Below are 23,082 nucleotides of genomic sequence, written 5' to 3'. Positions count from 1 at the left end.
TTAATCTCTGCACAGACACAAAGTGTATACCACGCCGGCGTACCCGAAGTGTTAGTCCTTCTGCAGCCCGAGTAAATTAACGCTGTGGTCTGGATAGATCATCCAACTCACTACGTCCCAAATCTGGCGGTGGGAAAATAAAATAGTCATTGGCTTATGTACCTAGTTGTAGATGTCTAGCAAATAAAATAACAAAGGAATGGCTGTGAACTCATCCAACTTGATCTGGAAGTCGAATGTTAAGCATATAGGAATGGCGCGTCAATATCAATGGCCGCGTTAGTGCCACGTCACACGCGCGTCACGGCTGCGTCACGACCGCGTCAAAATAGCTACGCCCGTACTAGTAAGCCTGCTAGGTTGGTTGGCCCACGGTTTCTTTGCTTGATTCGTCTATCCTTGCTATAGCACCGTTGTTTGAGCTTTCGGGGAGTGAAGGCTACCTGTAGGTGCCGCCCGAGTCTCAACACTCTGAGTCGCAGTGGAGATCACCTTATCATGGGGAGATGTGCGAGGAGGAAGAATCAAGAAGGCTGGGCCTTGGGAAGTAACTTGATGGAAATGACTCGCAGTGTGTGACGCTGACTGTTTAGCGTGTTAGGCTCGAAGACAACGGCACACTAGAGAAGAGTGCGTTCGAACAAAGTGACAGGATCAAAGTCTGAATTCTGGGGGTTCAAACGACACTAGTGTAACTCTACGACTATGGACAGTATTCAATAGCCCAAAGATACGTCCGATATCGGGTGGCTTCGGAAGAGTGAAAGCAACGGGGGGCTGAAGGCTCGGCCGAAGGGACTACGAACGACTGTATGAGTAAATGAGCGTAGTCAGGAAATTGACAGAAACAAATGAAAGAGAAACAAGGCAATTATTGGACGAGGGCCGTTTAGACGGCCCAACCGTTACACGGTGTCACGGTGTCACGGCATGTGGAACATTCCTTTGCATTTTAGTTACTTGCAAAGTTCCTGCTGACTAGCGCTGACTTGGCTGGTGGAATGCGTGCTGGGTATCTGTACTACTACAAATAATTGCTCACAGCAAAACAAAGAGGCGTGCTAAGACTCGCGACACCAACAACGGCAAAATAAAACAATGTTGTTCACAGTAAATCACTTTCGTCCATATTCAAGATGAACTTGGTGTAGAAACGAACGCCTTCATTCAAGCTGTCTGTACGGAAAGCTGGTATGGAGAATTGCATGAGCGAGGAAAGTAACGTAACACTATGTAGCACTCGCCTTCATTGATAGTGTGTGCTCCATTGAAACTATCAGTGTCGAAGGACGGCGAGAAGCGGAAAATGTGCTTGGTTAAATTCCAGTAGAATCGCGTGTCTGAGACTACATGAAGGGATAATTCGTTATGAGTAGATTGCAGTTGCTTACCAGTGTTGCCTGGTTGACACCATTCGTTAGAATCGTGCAGTACAAACTAGATAAACAACGTACCAATAGATAGGGAGGGTGTAACTACGACCTTGCTGCTGTTGCGAGTAGGGGAGCTCTCAAAAGTAGCTTTAATGCTTCCTTGCAAGAGTGCCCAAGGGCCATACTCGGTAGGTGTCACAGGCGAAGGCTCCAAGGCTGTCCCGAGGAAGTCGGACAGAACGACTCGACCAGCACTACCATAAGTCACGTTGCTGCCGAACGCGACGAGTGCGAGGTCGTACTTGGCTGCCAATGGGGTCAAAAGGTCGATCATATGCTGTTGCAGTTCGCCAACAGAACTAAAAGTAAGAAGTGAACAAAGTCCTGAAAATCCTACAACAGAGGCAAAACCTATGCTCTGCGATGCGGTGATTGATCACTGCACTAGCACGCTCTGGAAGAGCATTGACTTTCACGCCACCTTGGACGAGGTCTACTGCTTGTGTAGTCCCGAGCATTGCTTTGTACAGGGGATCCGAAGCCAGAAGTCGCTCTTGAAGCACCTTCAGAGCCGCATCATTTGTGACCGCTTGTCTTGCGAGCCTTCGCAAGTCGTCAGGGTACAGTGGACTGTAGGCCGCAAGGCATTGCGTCGTCGCAAACGGGGTTCCTGTTCGAGAAAGGCTGGCTTGGTGCGGGTTATCTTCTACCGCTGCTATGAAACGGGAGAGGAGACCGATACTCTGTACAGTACAGCTAATCAATTATCAGTCAGAAAGTGTAGCGATCAACACGCACTGTATGAGAAGGTGGTACGCTCGAATGACCACCCAGAGTTGAAAGCGTGATCTCGACATCAAGATATCCCTTCTCAGATGTTGAGGGAGCCGCGAAAACAATGCCACCCATATCTGTGTAGTGACCTAACGCAGATTCAAGTCGTGCCATTTGCAACAGTTAGTCCACGCACCTCCTTCATCAAGAAGCAAGGCAAAAGAATCGCGCCCATACGTTTCTTCCAAGTATCGAGCAAGATGACCAGCACCCTGAAGCGACCTATCAATAATGGAGCTTGGATGTAGCGGTTTTATTGACCTCTGTGCCTTTGGACTCTTCGTCGAATCCGTACGAGAGTATAAGGGTGCGTGCAGGAGAGAAATCTTGCTTTAGCAAAGAATCGATGGCGAGCAATTGTTGTATCAAGTCGCTTTTGTCATCGCAAGTACCACGACCCCATATCCACGTGCCTGTGATAAAACAGGTATAAGTAGCACCTCGAGGGGTTGAAAGTGTGCCTACCGTCATAGTACCCTGAATACGGATCGTGTTTCCAGTCTTTGACTGTCTGACCTTCAACTGGTACAACATCTGAGACGATAGTCAACTGAGATTCCGTAGAATGTTCAAACGAGAATAACCTTGGTGAGCGGCCAAGATGTAAGGTTTTGCCGTGCTTGATCCTTGCCAGTGAAAAACCAGACCATATGTGTTGACTTTGGTGACATTGAGGGACTCGTAACTAGAAACAAAACATGAGCCATGGAACGACAGCTCAGACGCGAAGACCCCAACGTACACGCGAGGAAATGAGGCCTCAAGAACTCGGTGGAGTTCTGCGAATGTATCCCATCGACTGTCTTCACCGACTGGTCCATTATCGTCGTACGATTCGGTCCTAAGAGCGCGTCCATATTTCCACAGTGATATGCGACATTAGGACTTACGGTACACGGACTGCCTCTCCAAGGACCTGAATGGCTCTTTGCTTAAAGTCTCCTGAGCTGTATGCCACATCCAAGTCTTCGCTCAACCCACGATGCTTGGTTGGATGTAAAGCCGGCCACTGAGGGCATGTGGTAGAATTAACGCCTGGGGACAGGGACCCGGCAAGCCCGTTACAAGGACCTGCAGGCCACAAACGAGAAAGATGACAGATTGGCCGCGGCAAGAAAGCGAAGTCGCAGAACTTATAGAGCACTAGTGAAATGATTACCAGGCTGCACAACAGCACTCGAAATGCAAACAGTAACCTAGACCAGCCGCTTTCATGCTGCTTACTCGATGTTCTGCCAGTAGGACGACATAAATCCGATTGTGCGGGAGCCATATGAGAAATATGAATGACTCTTCCGAAGGAAAGTCGTTGAAGGGGTGAGAAACGACTTTGGTTTGCTCCATTTCGACATATTGAGGCTCTATTTTTTGTACCTGACTGTTCGCCCTCACACACTTTATATGTAAGAGTTGCTATCACAGACCACGGTTATGCCCCCGGGTCCCGTCGTGGCCAAGAGGCCGAAGGATATATACTGGCATGTTGGTATTTTTTGATCAGTAGTACTTTGTACCCCGGGCCATTGCTTCCCATTCCCATTCCCATGATCATATCATGAGTATTCGTGGATCTCATTGAATCCACATTTGATATGTTTTACTTGTATTCTTGGTGATCATGACGACATTCGATATGTGGGCGCGGAAGGGCTCCTGAAGGATATTCTGTAGGGTCGTTATCAATCAATATCTTACGGCAGGTGTATCATACTGCCCAGTTGCCCCACAATCTGTCTGCTCAAGAAATATATACATTCAGTAAACAAGAAAGTTGGTATATCACCTCTGAAAATGGGGGTATAGGTACCGTGTAAAACTAGATGTGCGTGAGGGTATATGAGTAAAAGGTATCACAATCTGTCAAACACAGAAGTAGTGGTGGAATACTTTTTGTCAGAAAGTTCGTCATCAATCAAACCACCCCACGTCTCCCATCTCCACAGCCAAGTTTCCCCACTCGCATCCGCCAGCCTTGCGCCCCGCACACTCCGTTGCAAATCGCAGGCACTCGTCAAGCCTCCACCGCGCAGTGACGTCTGATTCCTTCTCCTCCGCTTGCACGGGGGTATATGGCGCCCCTGGAAGGGTGCGCCTGCTGAGGGACCAGATCATTCCCGCGATGAACGCGGAATGCGCGCCCTCTTCATCTTGTAGGTCCTCCGAAGGCGGCGGTGGAGGCTGCACGGGTATAGAGCTCTGTACGTGCTGGGGAGGACGTGCATGTGCGTGGTCGTGGCCATGACCGTTAGTGCGAAGATGAGGATTAGGAAGTGAGTGGGGCAAGGATGTCCCGCGGGTGGTATGCGTAGACCTTGCGTCATCTTCGTCGTCGTCATCATCAAGTGGGTGGAAGGATTCTCCCGCCGACGACGTGCGCCTTCTTGGCTCGTCGTCGTGGTCTTCTGAGTATCCGCTGTCACGATTTCGGGCAGGTGAGGGGTTATCACCCATGGTGAACCCGCTTGAATCGGGGCTGCGGCGGCCAGCCCAAAATTCTGAGCCGCTGCGCACGCTCTCGACACCCTCAGCGGTGGACATGATGGAGTGTAAGTTGGAGTTGGTGTGTGCATGGGATCTGCCCATCGGGAGTGGAGACCAGGAAGAGGATTGGAGGTATTCACGAGTGGGAAGGGAGAGGAGGGCTGAACCAAGGGCACCTCCGTATAATATAAGGAGCGCGTGTGGAGATGCATGTCGTGCGAGCGCAAGGAGGATAGCGCGCGGAGAAGGTGGGCCAGGGTTGACAGCATTAAGTTGGGGATTAGAGAGCGAGGGAAATGTTTGCGCTGAAAGGAAGATGACGTCTGCATGGGGGATGAGCTGGTTGCATAAAAATGATCAAATAAAATACGTTTCAAAAAAGCACAAGGACATACAGCTTCGACACCTTCTCGTGCCCTTCGGCCGAGATCCACGCTGAGAACACAATGTGCTCGCCACTTTCGCTCACGTGCAAGACCGTCTACTCCGAGAATGTTGGAGAGCGTGGTTTTGATACTCCGTCCTTCAAAATGCATCCAGTCAAAAGGCGCTGGCGAAAGTGAACTTTGAGTGGGTACGATCGCCATATGTGGAGCGGTGCTCCCTGCAGGGGCTGTGGCAGGTCTGGAAGACAAACTATTTCTCGGTGGTGGAGTAGAAACAAATGCATTTGGAAAGACGGCAGCGGGCGAAGGTGGTTGAGGTAGTTGTGGGTGGGAAATGCCAACGTAGTTCTCCGGTGCAAGAACAGGGCCCAGCAAGGCAATAAAATCTTCATGGGACACCTCTGGAAGTGGATTGTGATTTATAACAGTTCTTTCACCAGTATCACGGGCATGCATTACCCATGCAGATGGAACACCGAGACCAGGCCAGGGTTTACAGTATTTTGTGCGCACTCCACCTGTCTCTAGCTCATCTCGCAGTCGAATTCCGTCGGGCGACGCGCCCAAACTCGCGATGAGCATGGGTTCCACAGCAGCAGGAAGCGCTGCCAAAAAACCAAGTATATGTCCAGCGCTACCGCCACGTGCGATGGTGACTGCTTGTGCCCGAGACGCAGTACCCGGAACTGGATGCGAGCAAAGGTCCAGCGAATACGTCAAGAATATCGTCCCTGTCGAAAAAATTCGAAATGGTTTGGAGATCGATGGACTTGGCATAGGCGGGTTGACGTAGGTGGACGTTGGAGAGTGGGTTGTACTGGATGTCGAAAGCGTGTCACGTCGCAGGCGAGCCATCCTGTTTGTTAATTACTACGCGGCGTTTAGTGTTGAGTCTAACTGAAAGTGGGAGGACGTACGTCGCCCACGTCGGGGTCGACTGAAAAGAAGCCATTAAAGTTCACCTTGTCGTAACTCACGTTCTGATGGACTCGAGAGACCATGGTCAGGTCCATGGTGGTCTACTGCTCGTCAACGTGAGTCGTGATGCTGGCATGCTCTTTCTCAGAAATAAATAAATCTCAATCTCAACTCCACGAGAATATGGCCCATACTATTCCTGGCTATTACCCATCGATTTATCAACGCCAGTAGTTCCTGGAAGCGCACCATTAAACATCTGTTAATCCTGGTGCAAGGAGCAGGCTCCCGACTCGGAGTTCTGGTAGTGGGATACATATGTAAATGGTACAGCGCATGTTTGCGAGGTCGCTACGCCATGAAGGTCAGTCAGTTCCAGCTGAAGCAGTGACAGACTTCGGACAGTATTCAAGGTAATTTTTTGATTCTTTAATACCGAACAGTGACTCGGTACAACTTAAGTCAATGAGTACAGACGGATAATCGGGGTGCCGTCCTAGAGGAGCAGTGACCAGTCACATGCACAGCGCTTAAGCATGCGCAATGATAAGTACTTAAGAATAGTATCAAGATGCTACGCCCTTCCTACCATTCCGCCATTCTTATCAAGTGTTTGAGCTCATTCGCATCCCACTGTTCGTCGACAAATCAAAGTGACTTCTCTTAACATGTCTATGCCAAGGAAGGTGCCTTACAGTGAGTCTGCCAGTTACAATTGTAGGCTTGAAGGTACTCACTCTGTCCATATGCTCAGCGAGGCTGGGGAATTCTGGCCTGAAAGTGTCCAAAATCATACTTGGGACCATGCAGTACGGCAACAAAGGATGGCAAGATTGGGTCCTCGGAGAGGATGAAGCACTCGAACACATCAAGGTTGCGTAAGTTCTCAGTTTCGGTACCACGTACACAGTTCCCCTAATCACTAGGCCCAGTTACGAAGCAGGAATTCAAACTTTTGATACCGCCGATGTGAGTTGTTACTATCAGAACTCGTCAGATCACAATATGCCACATTTCTCAGACATATTCGAACGGTTACTCAGAAGTGATCCTTGGACGGGTGATCAAGAAATTGAATTTACCCCGCGACGAAATCGTCGTCATGACCAAAGTAGTACATGTCTTTAGTATTCTGCAGCTCTCTCATCACATTGGCCTTGGACAGGTATTCAATGTGGTCGGACGTGAATACAATACCCACCAGCTTGGCGGGCGCAAAGACCCAGATCAAAATGGTTATGTAAATCAGCATGGCCTCAGCCGGAAGGCATGTTTTCAATTGATTATGAGGTCAATTGACTTTCTGAACTTACGAAACAGCACATCTTCGCAAGCGTGAAAAAGAGTTTGGAGCGGCTTCAAATGGATTATATCGACGTTCTACAATGCATGTCTAATCATCAATATGCTCAACTCTTTCCTAGAATGCTTATTCACTTATAGGCCACAGATTCGACAATGAAACACCGATGGAGGAAACGGTAATGCATATTCTATACTGGCTTTCGCGCGCTAATGTCTGAGAAGATGCAAGCATTGCACGATGTAGTCCAAGCTGGCTATGTCCGCTACATCGGAATGAGTTCTTGCTGGGCGTACCAGTGTGAGTGCACCTCATCCATTTGCAGAGTCAGCCTAATGTTCGTTTGCTGTTTAGTCCAAGCTATGCAGAGTGAGATCTCAATTGGGGGTACATACTACCGTCACCTGACTTCAAATTAACGCAGACTATGCGATCACAAACAAGCTCACTCCCTTCATCTCCATGCAGAATCACTATAGCCTACTCTATCGCGAGGAGGAGCGCGAGATGTTCCCTACTCTCAAGGTTCTTTCATAGTGTTGACGGTATCAGCGTTGTGACTCACAATGATCTTGAGATGTTTGGTGTTGGCTCAATTCCATGGTCTCCACTGGCTCGTGGTGCCCTCACACGCCCTCTTGGGCAGCAGACAAGCAGAGGTCAAGCTGATTGGCAAGTGTTTCAATGTCTTCATGTGGTGACCATCTCATGGCTTTTTACAGGTTCATTGGGAATTATGCCCAAGCATCGTCATACTGAAACTATTATTAACCGGTATGCTGGTTTTCTACTAAGAAAAACAGTTATTCACAGGTTGATCAGGGTCGAGGAACTTGCTAGAAAGAAAGGTGTAACCATGGCTCAAATAGCCATAGCATGGATCTTGACAAAGGAAGGTGAGTTATTTTGATGCCCATGTGGGTACTCGATCAATGAAATCGATTCCCTAGGGATATCGGCTCCTATTGTCGGAACCACGAGTATCGCAAATCTTAAAGATATCATTGGTAAGTGGCGATGCCTGCATGAACTTCCTGCACCATTAACTTGGAACCCATAGCTGGAATAGACGTGCAACTTACGGTGGAGGAAATAAAGTTCCTCGAGGAAGAGTACAAACCGACTGCTGTGATTGGTCACTTCTGAGTGGTTCAACGATGTACGGCTCTCAGATACATATTAATTCCGATTCGCTGCTTTCTCGACGGACACACTTGAATGATACTCACAGCCAGTGAATGACAACCTGAAGCACTTGAAGACAAAGAACATGTAATGCTTCTGATCCTGCTATACTCCAAAGTTGTATCATCGCTCAGCGCTCAACACTTAGCTGCTGAAACTAAGCGCCAAGCTCAGATCCAGATTAGCTATCTGTCACCCACATACCCTGTACCCTACCCACAAGGATAATATTAAATTTTTTATTCCTCAATCTGCCGATTGGCACATCTGTGCATCGGCACCAGAGACATACATAAATGAATCCGAATCTTCCCATCTCGTGACCCCCGAGCTGATTTCGTCTGACATGGACTGCACAACTTCAATTTCATCAAGCATGCAAACGACGGTCGACTGTCGGTAAGTGCCGGTCAAATGATGGAAGCCGTGGCAACCCTACATAGGGCGACGATTGTGCTCCCAACCTCCTTGCAGACCCGCTTTTGAACGATTCAGATGCCCTACAGGAACAATCAGAACTCCAAGCCAACGGCAGCCCGCCACTGCGAGTCGTCGTGCCAGCCTGTAAAGAGCCATGGAAGAGACATCCTTCGTGTGTTGGCATGATATCCTGAGCGTGTAGTACGCCGGAGTTCCGTCACTACTGACGATTTCATTTCAGAGGTGAGAACGAGTCTTTGTTAGCACGTCCTGATGTCTCCGTATTTGTAGCCACTGAATTACATTTGAGGAGAACACTTCGAACAAAGACTGCAGCTGTTACTGATGCATCGATGAACGTTCAAAACGGATACTGCTTACATCAATTAGTCTCTCTTGAAGGCGATCACCACAGTCATGTTGAAGAGAAGAATACAGGTAACAATTGGGTAACAAAGTTATGTAATGATCGAAAATTTCTGGTCACGTGTGCAAGAGCCAACTGAACTGAGTGAACACGTGTATGCTTCTGGACAGGCGCTACGAAAATCCAATCGCCAATAGCTGGCTCGACAATGCGTACGAAAAGAGAGTTTGAAGGTGACGATGCAGGGGTAAGTACCTGATCCGCCCAAATACAATATATAGTCTCATATACCAGAAATTACCTAGGACTCACTCCCAGTTGAAGGAGGAGATTGGGAAGATATTCCGGACAAGGACGTTAGCCCAAAGCGGTTCGACAATTTTGACTCTTCCAGTACAGCAAACACTTCTACAGATGCCTCGAAGCCGAGGCGTCGCGCGGGCTCGAAACCCGTCTTTGCCGCTGAAACCCCTCGGCGTAATCGCGCAGCACCTACACGGTCAAAGCGCAAGAGAAGCCCCAGCGTGGACAAAGAATACATCGCGGACAAAGAGAACCTCGTTGATAAAGAGCTTATCAAGGAAGCGTTGTCTACTAGTGCCCACCACTCAAGCATTTATATTCTTGACGTTGTCCTTCGAGCAGTGCGACTTATGCGCATGCCATTATCAATCATGCTCTTCCTTTGGATGCTGGCATTCGCGATGATACGCCTTTCGGGTGCGCTGCGCACAGCGTTTGCCCCGATGTGTTACCTTCCCATGGTATCGAGGTCGGCGCTGTGTGCTCCGCTGGACCCCAATGCGTCGCAAATTCCAAAATGGGCGGATTTTCCACAACTTATGGAAGCCCAGGGCTCTACTTTCGAGCAGCTTTTAGCGGGGTCGGTCGGAGGTTCTGGACTTTCGATTGAAATTCGGAAGGCTGAATTCGCCACCGCGGATCTTACAACGCTTGTACGACATAGCGACCTCAAGTCTAGCGACGTCCTAGCTGATCAGTTGGCAATATTCGTGAAAGATGCTAAGAAGACCGCTAAGAGTCTCACAAAGCTTAGTTCGAAAATTGGTGGCGCCGTAGACAAGTAAGTGGTCGTTCGTTTAGCGTGAAAATATTGTATGCTCATTTTAAAAGCGTCATGGCAGTGAACGGGTATGCAATGCGTACCATACAAGAGGCAGAGAAGAACGCACCGCCACCGTATTCTCTTACGGCTTTGATTCCATTCCATTTTGGACCCACAACACAGGAGGTGATAGTCGATGCATTCACGAGTGCGATGGACACCTTCTCTATAGCAATCCAGCGACTTATTTTGGAAGCGGAGATATCCCTGCACAACTTGGATGTACTCGAAGAAGATCTTTCCGTTGTACGCGAAGTTGTGATGCGTGAAGACATTGACGTCACAACTGAGCAATCCGAGCTTTTGGGAGCGCTGTGGACGAAGCTGGGTGGGAACAGACGCGCACTACGGGATAACGACAGACGTCTTGGTTTACTTAAAGACCTTGGTGACTATCGGAGACAAGCACAGGCACATGTTGTTGCCGCACTGCAGACACTCAACTCGATGAGCGAGGACATGGAGGATTTACGAGAGAGGGTAGCGGCCCCTGAATTGGTTGGTGGGACGTATCCCACTCCACGTGCATATCGAGAGCATCCAGAACGGACTTGAAAGGCTGCAGGAGGGCCGCGTGAGAGCCAAAGAGAGGGAAGAAGAGGTGATGAGAAAATTGGAATTCGGCACCGATTGAGTTGAAGAATGTACCATATATATAGTGGAGCTTGCTTGAATTATGTATGCTTAGGTTGATATATTCCCGGTGATTTACACGGGCGGGACATGACTTTACCAACCTGACACTAAAAATGTGAGACTTGGCAGGTCATCTTGATCAGACTCGAGGCACACGTGGAGCTTGTTATCATGTGTTTCTGCGAGATAACATATAGATAGCGTGTCTGGAGTGCATGTCGTGGGCAAAGGCACGGTGAAAATCCAAATGACGGTGAATCCCGACTCATGGGATTTGAACATGACCCCGCTATAGGAGGAGGAGCATTGCGGTTCTCAGTGAACTCACGAACACCCACGCACATGAAGGATAACGTTATCAGCCTGAAGTGGCGAAACAGGCACTTGGCAAGAGTTGCACGCCGAGACCCGTTCCGGCAATGATGTATGTGGCTTACCTTTGTGCTGGTCCAACCGGGCCCAGCATCGTTTGGACAGGGTCAGGCCTGCGCAAAGTGAAAATATAGTTGTGGATGAAAGCCAGTGGGCCAGCAGCATGACGGTCCAGTGTGGACGGATTCAAGCATTTGTGGCTCCGAATCTTGATGTGGTAATTGAGATCTTATTGTGGTTATGTAAATTATCCTGGATATAACGGGTAAGTCGGATAAACACAATTGTTAGTCCACTACAGTATAGCATGGCCCGGACGGCCATTGAAAGTATTATTATTATGACAACGAGAAGCTTGGCGTCCCACTTCCCTTCCTCCACTACCTCATCCTTTAAAAGCTATACTTGTGTAGCTTTCTTCCGAAAGGCGCTCACAATAAGTCACTGACAGCAGACACTCATACCACACGGTGTATAGCCACACGTCAAGGTGCATATCCTCATCCAAGCAACTAGGCACATGTAGCTGACATATATTTCTGACAGAGCACCCCAGATATTTTCACAAACGATTGAGCCCGAGAACCTACACTTCGAGCTTGCTTTCAAGCCAACCTACTACATCATTCAGTGACAGTACCTACTACTGTACGTGCAGTCATCAACAACCCTATAATCCCTGCAGTAGTACGAATTGCTTATCACGTTTTGATCATTCTCTAGACACCTTGCCTCGAGGCTACCCTTTATTTTTTTTTACCACGAGGTTTTCATGGCTTTTGTCACGGTGCGTACACCCCATTCATCACTCACTTGCCGTCTCTGAATTAACATAAACCTGCAGGGTGGTGCTTCAGCCTACGATCAAGGACCTGTATCTCCCGAAGTAAGTCCGAAGCTCCCAGTTTGCGAACCTCCATACTCACGTAGTTACAGTCGTGGAAGCGTGCCGTGTACCGCAGTGCTCCTCAGTATTTCTACGTCGCAGTCCTCACTCCAGAAAAGCAAGGTAAGCTTCTTCAATTCTTGTTGGATCGTATTCATGTTGGTTTTAGGCGGTAGTTATAGCTATGGCCTCCGGATTTGTCCCATTAAGAACGACAACGCATCCATTTCCGCTCATTCAACTTCCTCGAAGGGCTCACATTTGGAGTATGACATCTGGCGAAAATGGGAGGACTGTCTCTGGTTTCAAGACAGCCTTGAGGCCGAATACGCTCTCATGGCAAGACAGAAGATAACACGTCTGGCTGCAGGCAAAGGAGTGAAAAAGGGCGGGATGTATATCCAGAGCGACCAGGCAGCTTCTTTTGATTCACTTCCCCCGGGTCCCGATCCTCACTCCGTCGCCCGTGATATCCACCAGTACATCCCGAAGCTGACGAAGAAGGGAACACTATTCCGCGCGAGCCAAGCTACCGTTGACCAACGGTTTGTTGAGTTTCGTGCCATGATAGATGCGTTTTTCAAAGAAGACCTCCCGATGCTCTTGAAAGAGTTGATGGCCACGCGAACCTTCACTGATTTCTTCGGCTATTGGAGACGTGATCACGACCTCGCTATCAAAACACAGAAAAATCAGACCTCTCCCGCTAAACCTCGCCGCTCTATGTCTAGTAGCATGCTTTCTGCTTATTTTTCTCCTTCAAATCCAGCAACATCAGACGACGTACCCTCTTCCACGTCTGTGACTGAGTCGCCCAAGAAGTTGCCCAGACGAGGTTCAGGCACTTCAGACTCATTGTCATCAGGAATTTCCCTCAAAGACCAACCAACTACCCGCTCACGCACGAATGCTCACTCTGCCGGCTTGACAATATCCCTGCCGTCACATGGTTCGAAATCCACCCTATCTTCTTCCTCGAGTTCTCCATCTCCCGTCACGCCGCGTCGATCTTCTAATCGTTTGCCAATGGTTGTTACACATGAAGCTCCAATCACATTTGGACATAACCCACATACACCTGCCGGATACGCGTCGGAGCGTCGAGCATCGGTACTCCAAGTCCTCCCAGAGGACCAGGAGGTTGAGATTGACAAGGCTGTATCTGTGGATTACGCGCAGACGCGAAGGACAAATAGGACCGCCAGGGTCCTTGGCCCCCCTGCTTCCGAATTATATGATGATACTGAACTTTCTTCAGATGGTGCGCCCCAAAATCTTACATATTTAATCTGCATTATTGATCTAAAAGTAGCAGAGTCCTATGCTAGGTGCTCCTGGCGGTCGACCAACTCTGTTTCTTCCTCTCGTGCTGCAGCCTACCTTGCTGAGCTCGATGTTGACTTCACGCTTCCACACCCTCACCCGGAACGTGCGCACCGCCCCCGTGCCTCGATGTGTAGTGTGGCCTCATACAGGACTGATGCCTCTGCCGATGCGATCATTTCTCGATCTGCTTATACTCAGTCTTCGCCTTCTACTGGGACTCGACCATACCGTCATTCTGCGCCTTTCCCAGATGAAGAAGAGTGGGCGGAACGCGAACCATGGGCTGATGAATCGGCTTACGCAGAGGATGACCTCCTTGACGCTTATTTCTACGGTACGTCTGATATACATACATGTTCGACCGGTGTGCTAACTATCCCTGTTACAGACGCGATACCACCCACATCACCTAGCGAAGATAGCCACTTCTCTTCACAGCAGCGTGACTCGTACCCAACATCACCGTACCCTGCGCGACGTACATCCGTAACCACATCTATATCCAGCGGATCGACGGGATGTAGTGACGGTTCAGCCATTGCCATCAAAGCATTGTATGAGAACCACATCATCATGCTTCGCGTTTCGCAGTCGCTGTCGTTCACTGAGGTTCGTCAACGACTTTACGACAAATTTGTACGACAGGAAGGCGTGCCACTTTCAGAGAGCTTTGTCGTGGCCATCCTCGTTCCACCTCCAGTCAAAGAGAAATCTGGAGGCCGTCCTTACGCTGCTTCGTTCTCCTCTATTGCAGACAAGGATAATGTTGTTCTGCACTTCGTAAAGTCCAACGATGACTGGGACCAGGCGATATACAAGTATGGAAACAAAGTCCTTCTGCGTGTTATCGGCAGCCGCGCCTAGGCTGCTCCACGTGTGTAATGTATTGCCACGCGGGCTTTAATGTTGTTATATTGGCATTTTCGATCTTCGCATTTTTGTAGAAATCATTGGTTTTGAGTTCGTTCTTGCATTCAACATTTTTTTTGTTCCCAACATTCAACACTTTTTTTCTTTCCGACACATGAATTATTTCCATTCAACTGCGATACCTTTTGTCTCAATATTCCATCTTCGTTCTACATTGCATTCACTGGATTTCCTTGTTACTCTTCGTTTCTGGGTTTGGCCGCGTTTGTACTCTCATAGGATTGTACTCGCGAGCTCATGTACGGATCAAAGTTGTAGAATGTATCCTTTTATCGCATATCACAATTATCTACTTCATATCACAAGCTGCTGCATATTATGACAAGCTTTACCGCAATGAGCAATTATACAATATTACAATCAAGCACCGACAGCTTGCGGGGAAGGCAGAGGCTTCAGTGCTACGGCAGGAGGTGCGCCTGCGGGCAGCAGTCCTCTAGTCCAATCTGGTATGACATTTCTTGGAATGCGTTCGGATGCAGGAACAACCATAATGACATCGTCATCCTGATCGGTTTGCGATGGATCTGATTCGTCCCATTTCTCCCGTGCGACTTCGACGCCACCAGTCTTTAGTGCTCTAGAACATCATCGACATACAATAAGACGACATGAGGGAATGTTGGTAGAACTTACCCCGCTAAGGAGCCACCCACCCACGCCATCGTAGCAGGTGTGAAAGCTGGTGCCTTCCCTGCGTTCACATTGGCACGTGCACTCGATGAGGGTACCGGAGTAGGGTTGTTGAGAATAGCAAAGTGCGGTACCAGCGGGCGCAATGAAGCATATCGATCATATGTAGGTCTAGACCGTGTGGATAAGATATTTAGCGGAGCAGTAGCGCGCAGCAGTTCCGTGTGTAAACGAGGGATGAAGCCTGGAAGCATGGCTGTGCCCCCTGTGATTAGAATAGAGGATGCCATAGTTTTACGAAGATCAAGTGGGACCTTCAAACATGGTCAATGGTATAATCATAGCAAGGGGAATTAGATAACACACCTTGAGTAAAGCATCCAAGATTACTTCCGCGACACTGCTTTCGTCGACATCACCTCCTTCAAATAGCACCTCGGCAGCGCGTTCGCGGACCCAGCCAGGGATGATGAGGGTTCCACGCCCGGTACCCGTTTGCTGAGATACAGGGGGAACGACACGCATGTGAAGATTTGTGGCAGTGGAGTGACGCATGTACATATTCGCAAGGACCTGTATATGCTTTTCACTGCTTGCTTCCCCACTGGAGGTAGAGTGTGTCAGATGGGAGATTATCGAGAACTCGGACTCTGCTGCGCTCTCTTGACCAAGGGAACCCCGTGAAAACTCTGACTCAGACATGGCAGGGTCGCTTGAGGGTGGAGGCTCATGGTCTGAGGGATCGTCACCTGCTGGGGAGGATGCGCGGACATCGCTGAAAGAAGATTCTAAAGCATCTGATACGAAGCAACAGCGTGTCTTGATGTCCTCGATGACAGCATCTGTTAGTATCTCTTGTGGCACACGAGTGGTGCGATTGGCTGCGGGCACGTTGACAGCCGCACTGAGTGTAGTTGGTGGAGGGAGGTAAGAGCCAAATAAGAGAAGGAGTGCACGGATATGTGACGAAAAGCGAGAGCCTGCGAGTGGTGTTGTTCGGAGTTGAGGAAAGAGAGGACGTGCTGCGAATATCTACGAGAGCGTGTTAACAGCAAAAAGCAACAGGCGCATCCATCTTACAGGTAATGCGGTAGATTCTAAATGGCCACAATCCAGGACGAGACCTGTTATTCGGCCAACAGATAATAGAGACAACAGATGACTTGATGCAAACGATATTGAGGGAACCTGTTATCTTCTGTCTACAGATTGTCATCCCGCGAAAGCTGGGCACATACCTGGAGGTTACTAAAGAGGATATGAGCCAACATATCCTTGATGTACAGCGGCATTAACGGGTGCTCAACCAATATTACCTTTCTGGCCTTGGGTTCTGCAAGAAGTGACCTTCACGATCTATTGGATGCAAGTGTCTGTGATAGTTGAGCCTACTTACTCGTGAAAAACAGAACGCATACATCTCTCCAAGTTGATTTCTAACATGTTGTCCTGCTCTGCCTTTTCTGTTGGGTCTGTGGCTCGATTCCAACTCCATAACGAGCCATAATTTTTGGCGTCGGCGTAGAACACGTCTCTTGGCTTGCCTTCGCCACTGAATCCAACTTTCCAGATGCGTGAACCTGGATCGATTACGACACGGTCCTCTGTGCCATAGAGAGAGTGACGTCTGGTTGTCGTGTAATGAGGAGATGCTTGAAGAACATGGGATCCTGTTACTCGAGTTGTCGTTGGTGTTGCAGGGATGATGCCCGTCTTTGTTCTTGGTGTACTTGAGACTGTCGACATTAATATTCAGCCCAGTGTACGGTAGCCAGCTGCATACAAAGCGAAATTCGAAGTAATTAAACAAGCACTTGCTAGGACTTTTCGTGCACGTGATCAATTGTGTCGCGTCTACGCGATTTGTTATGTAATGTGAACTCGGTTTCAACGGTTCAAACGTTCCACGTTCAACGACGGTAAGAAGTCAGTCACTCGATACCAAGTAGCCTTTCTTTCGATTTTACGAGACAACATTTCACTGAGTTAAGCATAAATCATCGGGTGAGCGCTTCAGAAGACTTTCAAAAAAGCCAGCATACAGGCCGAGCATCAAGGAAAGTACTATGGAGTCTCTGAGAATAAACATTCTTACGGAGCTAACAAAACAATCACTGGCAAGGGTATCCCACAAACTGTTTTTGGCGTATTTTTGTATTCTTGAACATTCCTTCAGGAACATGATCTAGTCTCGCCCAAGGGTCATGCCACTCATGACAACAGTCGGAGTCACAGTCCCACGTACTAAATATTGCTCCTGGGTATCCGTTCTCTGGGTCCACGGGATCAAATCCTTGGCCACCCCAGTCAGGGAAATAGCCCTCTGGTTTATCTTTTGAGACCGTTTTTTATTAGACGATTATGACGGCGAGACCAATTTTACTAACCTGTATTGAGTGATGATCACGATCGTCTTCATGAGTGGCCGCCATCTTCATCCGACACGTCGAATTCCTATCCGGATCATACTGCCAACCGTCCCGGACTAGTCTTCCTCTTTTTCTCGTTGATCACCATGTCCCCCCTCGCCAGTGAACTTCTGAATGCCGGTACTAGCATTGGCCAGTCTTTTTAGTAAAGTTTTTACTGCAGGCTTGTGAAGGTGTGCTTTGGTCATGCCGGCGACCACCTTTTGAAGAGGCTCTTCGGGGGACGCTACGTCCCCTTCGTTAGAATTTGAGGTGGGTGAGTGGGACGGTCGACTTCCATGGCCATGAGCCTCTTGAGCGTTTGAAGTAGCTTTTGAGCGGTTGAGTTAGGTTGTGCCCTTGAACTAATGCGTCACAGGTCGTCACCCGGAGTGGTCATCCGATGTCACACTGTCATTACAATTGAGCCGACTCTACATTGCAATTTGGTTTTCCTCGCAGTCTGACTCTACTACTAGAGTTGTGATAATTACTACTCAGCCTCTTACTCGATGTCTTTTCTTGAACTTTCCTCCAGCAATGTACTGTTTCCTTTCACATCCTTCAGACAGCGCGTTCTCATTACAACAGTCCCAGATAAGTGCCTGCTCTGTTTTCCTCTGCATCCATGGGACCATGGTAATCTTCATCATGGTCTGGGTAACACTCATCATCACGTTCGCTCTTTACGTCGTATTCCTCCTTGCAACTGGCACACACATACCATCCAGGAACAGCCTTCCTCTTCTTGCCGCTAATCACCATGACTTCCTTCACCAATGCGCTTCCACACGCCGGTATCCTGTCGGCCAGCCTGATCACTATTTTCCGAAGGCTTCAGTCATGCCATTCACAGCATTTTCGCGGGACACTGCGACTCCTTCATCATCTAAGAGACTTCCATGAATGTCCAGGCAAAATAGTGCAGTTCAACTTCTAAGTACTTACGTATTATCGAACGCGGCTTACCCTGTCACAGATAGACATCAAGTCATGCTTTTGTTACGTCTCTTTATCATTTAAGTGTATCTCAAGAAATGGAGTTATGGGTGGACAGGAACGTTTAGAGCTGGTCCGCCTTTGTTCCACGATTGTACCGGTTTACATGTGGATATGGTTGTTAAACGCTGGCACGGAAGTGCAGTGACTGATGCACAGACTTGCTCCGAGTCACCAACGTGGTTCCTCGGGTCACGGTAGCTTGCTATCTTCCGGGAGCCCACGCTTCTGGTGGCAAGCGCCCAGATCATTAAACAGTAGGGATTTCACGTAGCGTTTGGTACGTTCCGACCTTTATCGGCGGAGTCAAATCAATCAACACAGAACGTAGCCTTCTCCCCGGAGCTCCAACGTTCGCGTGGCCGCCCATTTCACAAGCTGCGCCATCTAGACATTGTGATTTTAGTTGATGGTATTTTGGTTATCACAGGTGTCACCAAGGCTGGTATACGGTTTTTGAAATCTTACCAAAAGCTATACCAGGTTCTCAATATAAAATGTACGAGTCAATTGCTCAATTGAGAACACCCACTTCCACGAAGCGAAGACGTGTGTTTCGCGATGAGCTCCACTACGAATATTCTTGAACTTGGATGGGTACTCTGGGGTCTTAACGTGAGTAGCAGTAATACTTTACTTTTTTCCAGCTATTCATGATCTTCCAAGTACGCCAATAGTCTGCGTCTTCTTGCAACTTGTGTTGACTAAGATATACTGACAACTGTGTTACAGTGGCTGTAACTACGTCCTGGGTAATTTTGCATGAATATCGTAATTTAATTGTCAATCTATATCACCGCAGGCATATGACTCTTTCCTTACCTTGACCGATGAGGTGCTTTTAGCTATATCGGTTCAAACGCTATACAGCTCTGATGCTAACAACCCCAGGTGGCATTTTTGACCCAGTCACAGTGGAAACTGGCAAAGCTTCTCTACGTTGCCTGCCGATATCTTACCTGCGGGTACTTGACGTTGGAGATGCTCGGTAAGCATCCTTAATATTAATGATATTTTTTGGTATTTTTTGGTATTGATCACTTGCAGTGGCATTCCAACCCATGATGTCAATTCACGTGAGTCTCGCAACGACCGTAAAACTGTACCTCAACTAAAGCGTTATGATAGATGTGTCAAGTGATATACTCCACAAATAGCTGTGTGTTTCGTTCGTTCGTTCAAGCAAAATCATTCATGGTAGACATTTGACGCAGATTTGGGAACTCTCATTGTAGTGTGCGCGGAAGGTTTGCTGTCCTAACATACGACATCGTCGAATTCATTGACTGAAACCTGCAAGGTGTCTTCTTGATCCGTGTTTGTGCAATATGGGGATTTAGGAGGAGCGTGGTGATTCTGTTCTCGATCAGTGCGCTGGTCAGTGGCAGCCTTCAAGTTTACTAGAATCCATCCATAATATGAGGATTTAGATGTATGTTACTGCTGCCACTGTGGTGGTCTGGATCATCCGATCTCCCCCTGCAAGTAAGTCTCTAGACATTTCGAGAGGACTTCATGTACCAAAACACTGTTACAGTCACTAAGTCACCCATCCCTGTCACGAGTTGTCTTGAAACTGGCAATGACAAAACCATCATAATCCTCTACGTAATTCTGGTCGCGGCGGAGATCCGTGAGTATATCGTCATTGTGTTTTCTATGATAATCGACGGTGCACCAGAAATATGGGTATTCGCACTGTACAAGGTGGCTGCGAGCTACTGGCGCGGGGGTGGTCGCAATCGCTTGTTGGAACAGCTGATACATCACAATATGATTTACCTGACCTGCGGGCTTGGTGAGTCGCCTTCGCATTGTCCAGTTGTAGGGAAGCGGGCAGGGAATTTTTCTGATTTGTGGCTCACAGTCTTCTCTTTCGGTGTCATATTGACGACAGCCCGTCTCAACGTCAGTACACGAAGTTCGGTTTAAACCACGTGTACTGATAACAAGTAAATTTGACAGGTGTCTTACGGTTTCATGATTGAGAGGTTTTTACGCAACTGGCAAGCCACTGTTCATGCCTTTCTTGTTACAAAGATGTATCGCGGACTCTGGAAAGCGGACCAGCGACATGCTTTGCTAGAACCTGTTTCCTTCTCGCTTGCGACTTTCCAAGCTGCTCCTGGAGTGTCAACTCAAGCCTGAATTTCTGGCTTTCACCCCTTTTTTGTCTAGCTATAGGTTGTTGAGCGAACGAAATTGTTATCCTTTATTCGCCACCGACTATGTATGGAACGTTTTGGTGTCAATTATTTTACGGTATGTACAAGTCACGACAGTTCCGGAAACGGTTCATATCTGAGCCCGGCGACCTCAAGAGCTACATGAGCATCTGGGGATAAAGTATCTTGATTCTCGAATGACAGACAAACAGAAAAGGAAAGTTCAGGAACTGCGATACCCGCCTTCATTCAGCCTTACATGAATCATAGGTCACCGTTCTGTTTTCCGTAATGGAACTGCGAGATGATAAATAGCTACTACTAAGAGGGGGAAATAAAACGTAAAATAGATAAGAGCACATTCAAGCGCTGTCCATTATCAACGTCTTACATACTCCGTACGCAATCATTTGGAGGGTCCTTACTGCAAGGGGATTCCCCTCCACGAGTATCTTCCCACAATGGTGGTCTCCTTTGTATAATGCCACGGCACGCCTCACCCAATTGGGGCAGACCTAAAAAATTACATAGGAAATGTAAGGGCCAGCGCCCCGCTTTACGGATAGGAGGCATAGGGTCATCCCCAACGGACAACGATGGATTGGAAGAGTCTACGCAAGATGCTATAAAGGTTTGAACCTTGCGCACGCACTTAGCTAGGACTGATATCGTCCCGCTTGGCAAAGACTTGTTCAGTTCCACTAGACAGCGTGCGAGCATGAAGCAGTATGGTTCAAAGCGAATAGTCCCTTCAAGACAACCGCGGCAGTCCAATGTTTCCGGCAGGTATATGGTAACCAGTCTCGCATCCCTCTGGGTCGCTTTCGTTACAGCACCTCCAGATAAAGTCCTCTGGGTACGACCGGGGATCGCACCGTTTGTGCCGTTCAACATCTTTTCGAAGGAACCCTATCGACGAAGAAAACCATAATTAAGACAAAAAAAAATCCTTCAGTAAAATCTCAGACTTACCTGGATGATAGCAGCATTCGAACGGCCCACGCACCGCGTTCATGTCGAATTTTTGCCCGCAATTTACGCAAATATCCCAGCGTGGACGCGATCTGACATCCACGCTCACCTCTGATTGGATCTCAGGGACATCCTCGATATCATTGACGTCCCAATTAATCACCGAACAGGCGGACTTCCAGCTGGGGCAACTCCCAGAGTCTGTTGACACACTCTCCAGGTTGAAGGAAGCTTCGGTTGAGTCCGCATCAGACCTCATGTCAATGTGTGAGACTTCCGAAATCTCCTTTGACGATGCCTTCAAGGAGTCAAGCGATTGGACAAGAGACCATCGTAGTTCAGGTATCTCGTCGGCGAGCTGAAGGACGAGCGTGCGTAATTGTTCGGGAGATGCTGCTTCAACTGAAGAGAGCAGGTGCTCACGGAATTCTGGGTCTTCGATCGTCAACAGACTGTGCTCCACCTCTGTCACGTCAAAGTCCGGTAAGCTGTCAATAACAGATTCCGGGAAGTCCAAGGAGCAAGGGTGAGACCCAGAGGGAGTGAAGAAGCGTGACAGGCTCACAAAAGCCGACATCGAGATATGGTTCTAGCTGAAAGGTGATAAGTATAGAGAACAGTCGTAAAACAACCTTAAGCTTCAAGCTTCCAACTGCAAGTTGCCAAAAGGCTAAAGCTGTGCTGGAAAATTTCGCTTGCGCCATTTATTACGTCTCGGACTCCAAAGCGGTGTCACCTTCAACTGCGAGGAAAACATCATTTCGTGTTTCTGGAGTGGTTTCGAATCAACAAAAATCTTCCATGAAAATCACGGGGAGGCAACTTGGAGAATCAGAAGGACCGTGACGAATCTAAGTTATGATATCATAGTAAGTGACTAGTACCGGGTACTCCCGATGCCGCAGATGCTGACCTGGCGTCTACCAGCTGATCTAGATTAAAGACAGGTGATCATGCGTCTAGCCCCAGCTAAGTATATTAGGATACTGTCAGTTCTAAGCAAGTCTACAGTACTTCCATCTGCGACTCTCGTGATGAGGCTCAGGTTCAACGTGACGCCACTGCGCCAGATGCGGCTAGCCAACAGCCTTCGATGCAAACTCACCCTGCCCATGCGGCAGTCACGGTCTCCCCTGCGATCACTTGACAAAGGGTTTTACCGTCTCTCTCTTTGCTACATGAATACTTGAAATGCAATTCCGACTATAGAAGCGTGGCTCATCTGGGTTGATGGCAAGTCTATTTGGCTACTCAGTTTCGAATTCATCTCACCAACACCATCATCACTAACATCGCCAAGCAGGTGAAAGGACCGTCCTTCGGCCCCCTACTATCAATAGTCACAATACTGGGCTCATCATG

At 48.4% G+C, this 23,082-nt stretch overlaps 8 protein-coding genes across 8 annotated transcripts; 4 read left to right on the top strand and 4 right to left on the bottom strand.

The window, feature by feature from the left end:
- Positions 1-1,043: 1,043 nt before the first annotated feature.
- On the bottom strand, positions 1,044-3,522 carry F5891DRAFT_677915 (uncharacterized protein). Its single transcript, XM_041372759.1, has 13 exons — positions 3,404-3,522; positions 3,098-3,350; positions 2,950-3,048; positions 2,792-2,892; positions 2,673-2,741; positions 2,469-2,620; positions 2,344-2,419; positions 2,172-2,296; positions 1,785-2,116; positions 1,455-1,732; positions 1,392-1,400; positions 1,245-1,340; positions 1,044-1,188 (listed from the first exon to the last, which is right to left on the bottom strand). Exons 1-13 carry the CDS (start codon positions 3,420-3,422, stop codon positions 1,106-1,108), a joined length of 1,692 nt encoding a protein of 563 aa, XP_041230780.1. The 5' UTR covers positions 3,423-3,522; the 3' UTR covers positions 1,044-1,105.
- A 546-nt stretch (positions 3,523-4,068) lies between these two features.
- On the bottom strand, positions 4,069-6,294 carry F5891DRAFT_677681 (uncharacterized protein). The gene is made up of 3 exons (XM_041372758.1): positions 6,242-6,294; positions 5,084-6,185; positions 4,069-5,027 (listed from the first exon to the last, which is right to left on the bottom strand). Exons 2-3 carry the CDS (start codon positions 5,927-5,929, stop codon positions 4,116-4,118), a joined length of 1,758 nt encoding a protein of 585 aa, XP_041230779.1. The 5' UTR covers positions 5,930-6,185; positions 6,242-6,294; the 3' UTR covers positions 4,069-4,115.
- A 366-nt stretch (positions 6,295-6,660) lies between these two features.
- On the top strand, positions 6,661-8,441 carry F5891DRAFT_1126031 (aryl-alcohol dehydrogenase; the record flags this gene model as incomplete). The annotated part of the gene is made up of 15 exons (XM_041364035.1): positions 6,661-6,688; positions 6,747-6,870; positions 6,925-6,961; positions 7,014-7,112; positions 7,158-7,259; positions 7,313-7,383; positions 7,443-7,473; positions 7,520-7,595; positions 7,650-7,664; positions 7,720-7,820; positions 7,873-7,973; positions 8,018-8,044; positions 8,118-8,191; positions 8,246-8,302; positions 8,356-8,441. The coding sequence occupies 15 exons, from the start codon at positions 6,661-6,663 to the stop codon at positions 8,439-8,441; spliced, it is 1,029 nt and encodes a 342-aa protein (XP_041230778.1).
- Positions 8,442-9,356: 915 nt separating this feature from the next.
- Positions 9,357-11,027, top strand: F5891DRAFT_1162066 (uncharacterized protein; the record flags this gene model as incomplete). The annotated part of the gene is made up of 4 exons (XM_041365275.1): positions 9,357-9,514; positions 9,573-10,351; positions 10,402-10,891; positions 10,929-11,027. Exons 1-4 carry the CDS (start codon positions 9,476-9,478, stop codon positions 11,025-11,027), a joined length of 1,407 nt encoding a protein of 468 aa, XP_041230777.1. The 5' UTR covers positions 9,357-9,475.
- A 1,033-nt stretch (positions 11,028-12,060) lies between these two features.
- Positions 12,061-14,557, top strand: F5891DRAFT_677545 (uncharacterized protein). The gene is made up of 6 exons (XM_041372756.1): positions 12,061-12,188; positions 12,246-12,287; positions 12,338-12,410; positions 12,457-13,548; positions 13,603-13,947; positions 14,002-14,557. The coding sequence occupies exons 1-6, from the start codon at positions 12,174-12,176 to the stop codon at positions 14,475-14,477; spliced, it is 2,043 nt and encodes a 680-aa protein (XP_041230776.1). The 5' UTR covers positions 12,061-12,173; the 3' UTR covers positions 14,478-14,557.
- A 327-nt stretch (positions 14,558-14,884) lies between these two features.
- On the bottom strand, positions 14,885-16,994 carry F5891DRAFT_677552 (actin family). The gene is made up of 6 exons (XM_041372757.1): positions 16,573-16,994; positions 16,415-16,523; positions 16,257-16,364; positions 15,543-16,208; positions 15,180-15,490; positions 14,885-15,123 (listed from the first exon to the last, which is right to left on the bottom strand). The coding sequence occupies exons 1-6, from the start codon at positions 16,920-16,922 to the stop codon at positions 14,904-14,906; spliced, it is 1,764 nt and encodes a 587-aa protein (XP_041230775.1). The 5' UTR covers positions 16,923-16,994; the 3' UTR covers positions 14,885-14,903.
- Positions 16,995-19,114: 2,120 nt separating this feature from the next.
- F5891DRAFT_1007992 (uncharacterized protein) lies at positions 19,115-20,828 on the top strand. The gene is made up of 14 exons (XM_041360515.1): positions 19,115-19,198; positions 19,250-19,259; positions 19,316-19,335; positions 19,386-19,418; positions 19,475-19,571; positions 19,631-19,659; positions 19,712-19,742; positions 19,798-19,830; positions 19,884-19,960; positions 20,014-20,068; positions 20,121-20,216; positions 20,265-20,381; positions 20,451-20,491; positions 20,549-20,828. The coding sequence occupies exons 1-14, from the start codon at positions 19,145-19,147 to the stop codon at positions 20,729-20,731; spliced, it is 876 nt and encodes a 291-aa protein (XP_041230774.1). The 5' UTR covers positions 19,115-19,144; the 3' UTR covers positions 20,732-20,828.
- A 245-nt stretch (positions 20,829-21,073) lies between these two features.
- On the bottom strand, positions 21,074-22,297 carry F5891DRAFT_1252800 (uncharacterized protein; the record flags this gene model as incomplete). Its single annotated transcript, XM_041369916.1, has 2 exons — positions 21,074-21,657; positions 21,721-22,297. 2 exons carry the CDS (start codon positions 22,295-22,297, stop codon positions 21,500-21,502), a joined length of 735 nt encoding a protein of 244 aa, XP_041230773.1. The 3' UTR covers positions 21,074-21,499.
- Between the last annotated feature and the right edge of the window lie 785 nt (positions 22,298-23,082).

The sequence above is a fragment of the Suillus fuscotomentosus genome (assembly GCF_016647785.1).
Source record: "Suillus fuscotomentosus strain FC203 chromosome Unknown F5891scaffold_7, whole genome shotgun sequence".
In the NCBI taxonomy this organism is placed as follows: Eukaryota; Fungi; Basidiomycota; class Agaricomycetes; order Boletales; family Suillaceae; genus Suillus; species Suillus fuscotomentosus.
This window is presented reverse-complemented; position numbering and strand designations above follow the sequence as displayed.

Excerpts from the sequence above, each read along its gene's own strand:
- F5891DRAFT_677915 (XM_041372759.1), bottom strand. Across the intron at positions 2,621-2,672 it reads GTATTCAGGGTACTATGACG|GCACGTGGATATGGGGTCGT; the intron begins GTAGGCACACTT and ends GTTTTATCACAG. Across the intron at positions 2,117-2,171 it reads GCGTACCACCTTCTCATACA|AGTATCGGTCTCCTCTCCCG; the intron begins GTGCGTGTTGAT and ends TGTACTGTACAG.
- F5891DRAFT_677681 (XM_041372758.1), bottom strand. The coding sequence starts at position 5,929 with ATGGCTCGCCTGCGACGTGACACGCTTTCGACATCCAGTACAACCCAC. Across the intron at positions 5,028-5,083 it reads CACGAGAAGGTGTCGAAGCT|CTCATCCCCCATGCAGACGT; the intron begins GTATGTCCTTGT and ends TTATGCAACCAG.
- F5891DRAFT_677545 (XM_041372756.1), top strand. Across the intron at positions 12,288-12,337 it reads AAGGACCTGTATCTCCCGAA|TCGTGGAAGCGTGCCGTGTA; the intron begins GTAAGTCCGAAG and ends ACGTAGTTACAG. Across the intron at positions 13,549-13,602 it reads TACTGAACTTTCTTCAGATG|AGTCCTATGCTAGGTGCTCC; the intron begins GTGCGCCCCAAA and ends TAAAAGTAGCAG.
- F5891DRAFT_1007992 (XM_041360515.1), top strand. The coding sequence starts at position 19,145 with ATGAGCTCCACTACGAATATTCTTGAACTTGGATGGGTACTCTGGGGT. Across the intron at positions 19,572-19,630 it reads CTTGACGTTGGAGATGCTCG|TGGCATTCCAACCCATGATG; the intron begins GTAAGCATCCTT and ends GATCACTTGCAG. Across the intron at positions 20,069-20,120 it reads CATCCGATCTCCCCCTGCAA|TCACTAAGTCACCCATCCCT; the intron begins GTAAGTCTCTAG and ends ACACTGTTACAG.
- F5891DRAFT_677552 (XM_041372757.1), bottom strand. The coding sequence starts at position 16,922 with ATGTCGACAGTCTCAAGTACACCAAGAACAAAGACGGGCATCATCCCT. Across the intron at positions 16,365-16,414 it reads TCCTCTTTAGTAACCTCCAG|GTTCCCTCAATATCGTTTGC; the intron begins GTATGTGCCCAG and ends AGAAGATAACAG. Across the intron at positions 16,209-16,256 it reads TAGAATCTACCGCATTACCT|ATATTCGCAGCACGTCCTCT; the intron begins GTAAGATGGATG and ends ACGCTCTCGTAG.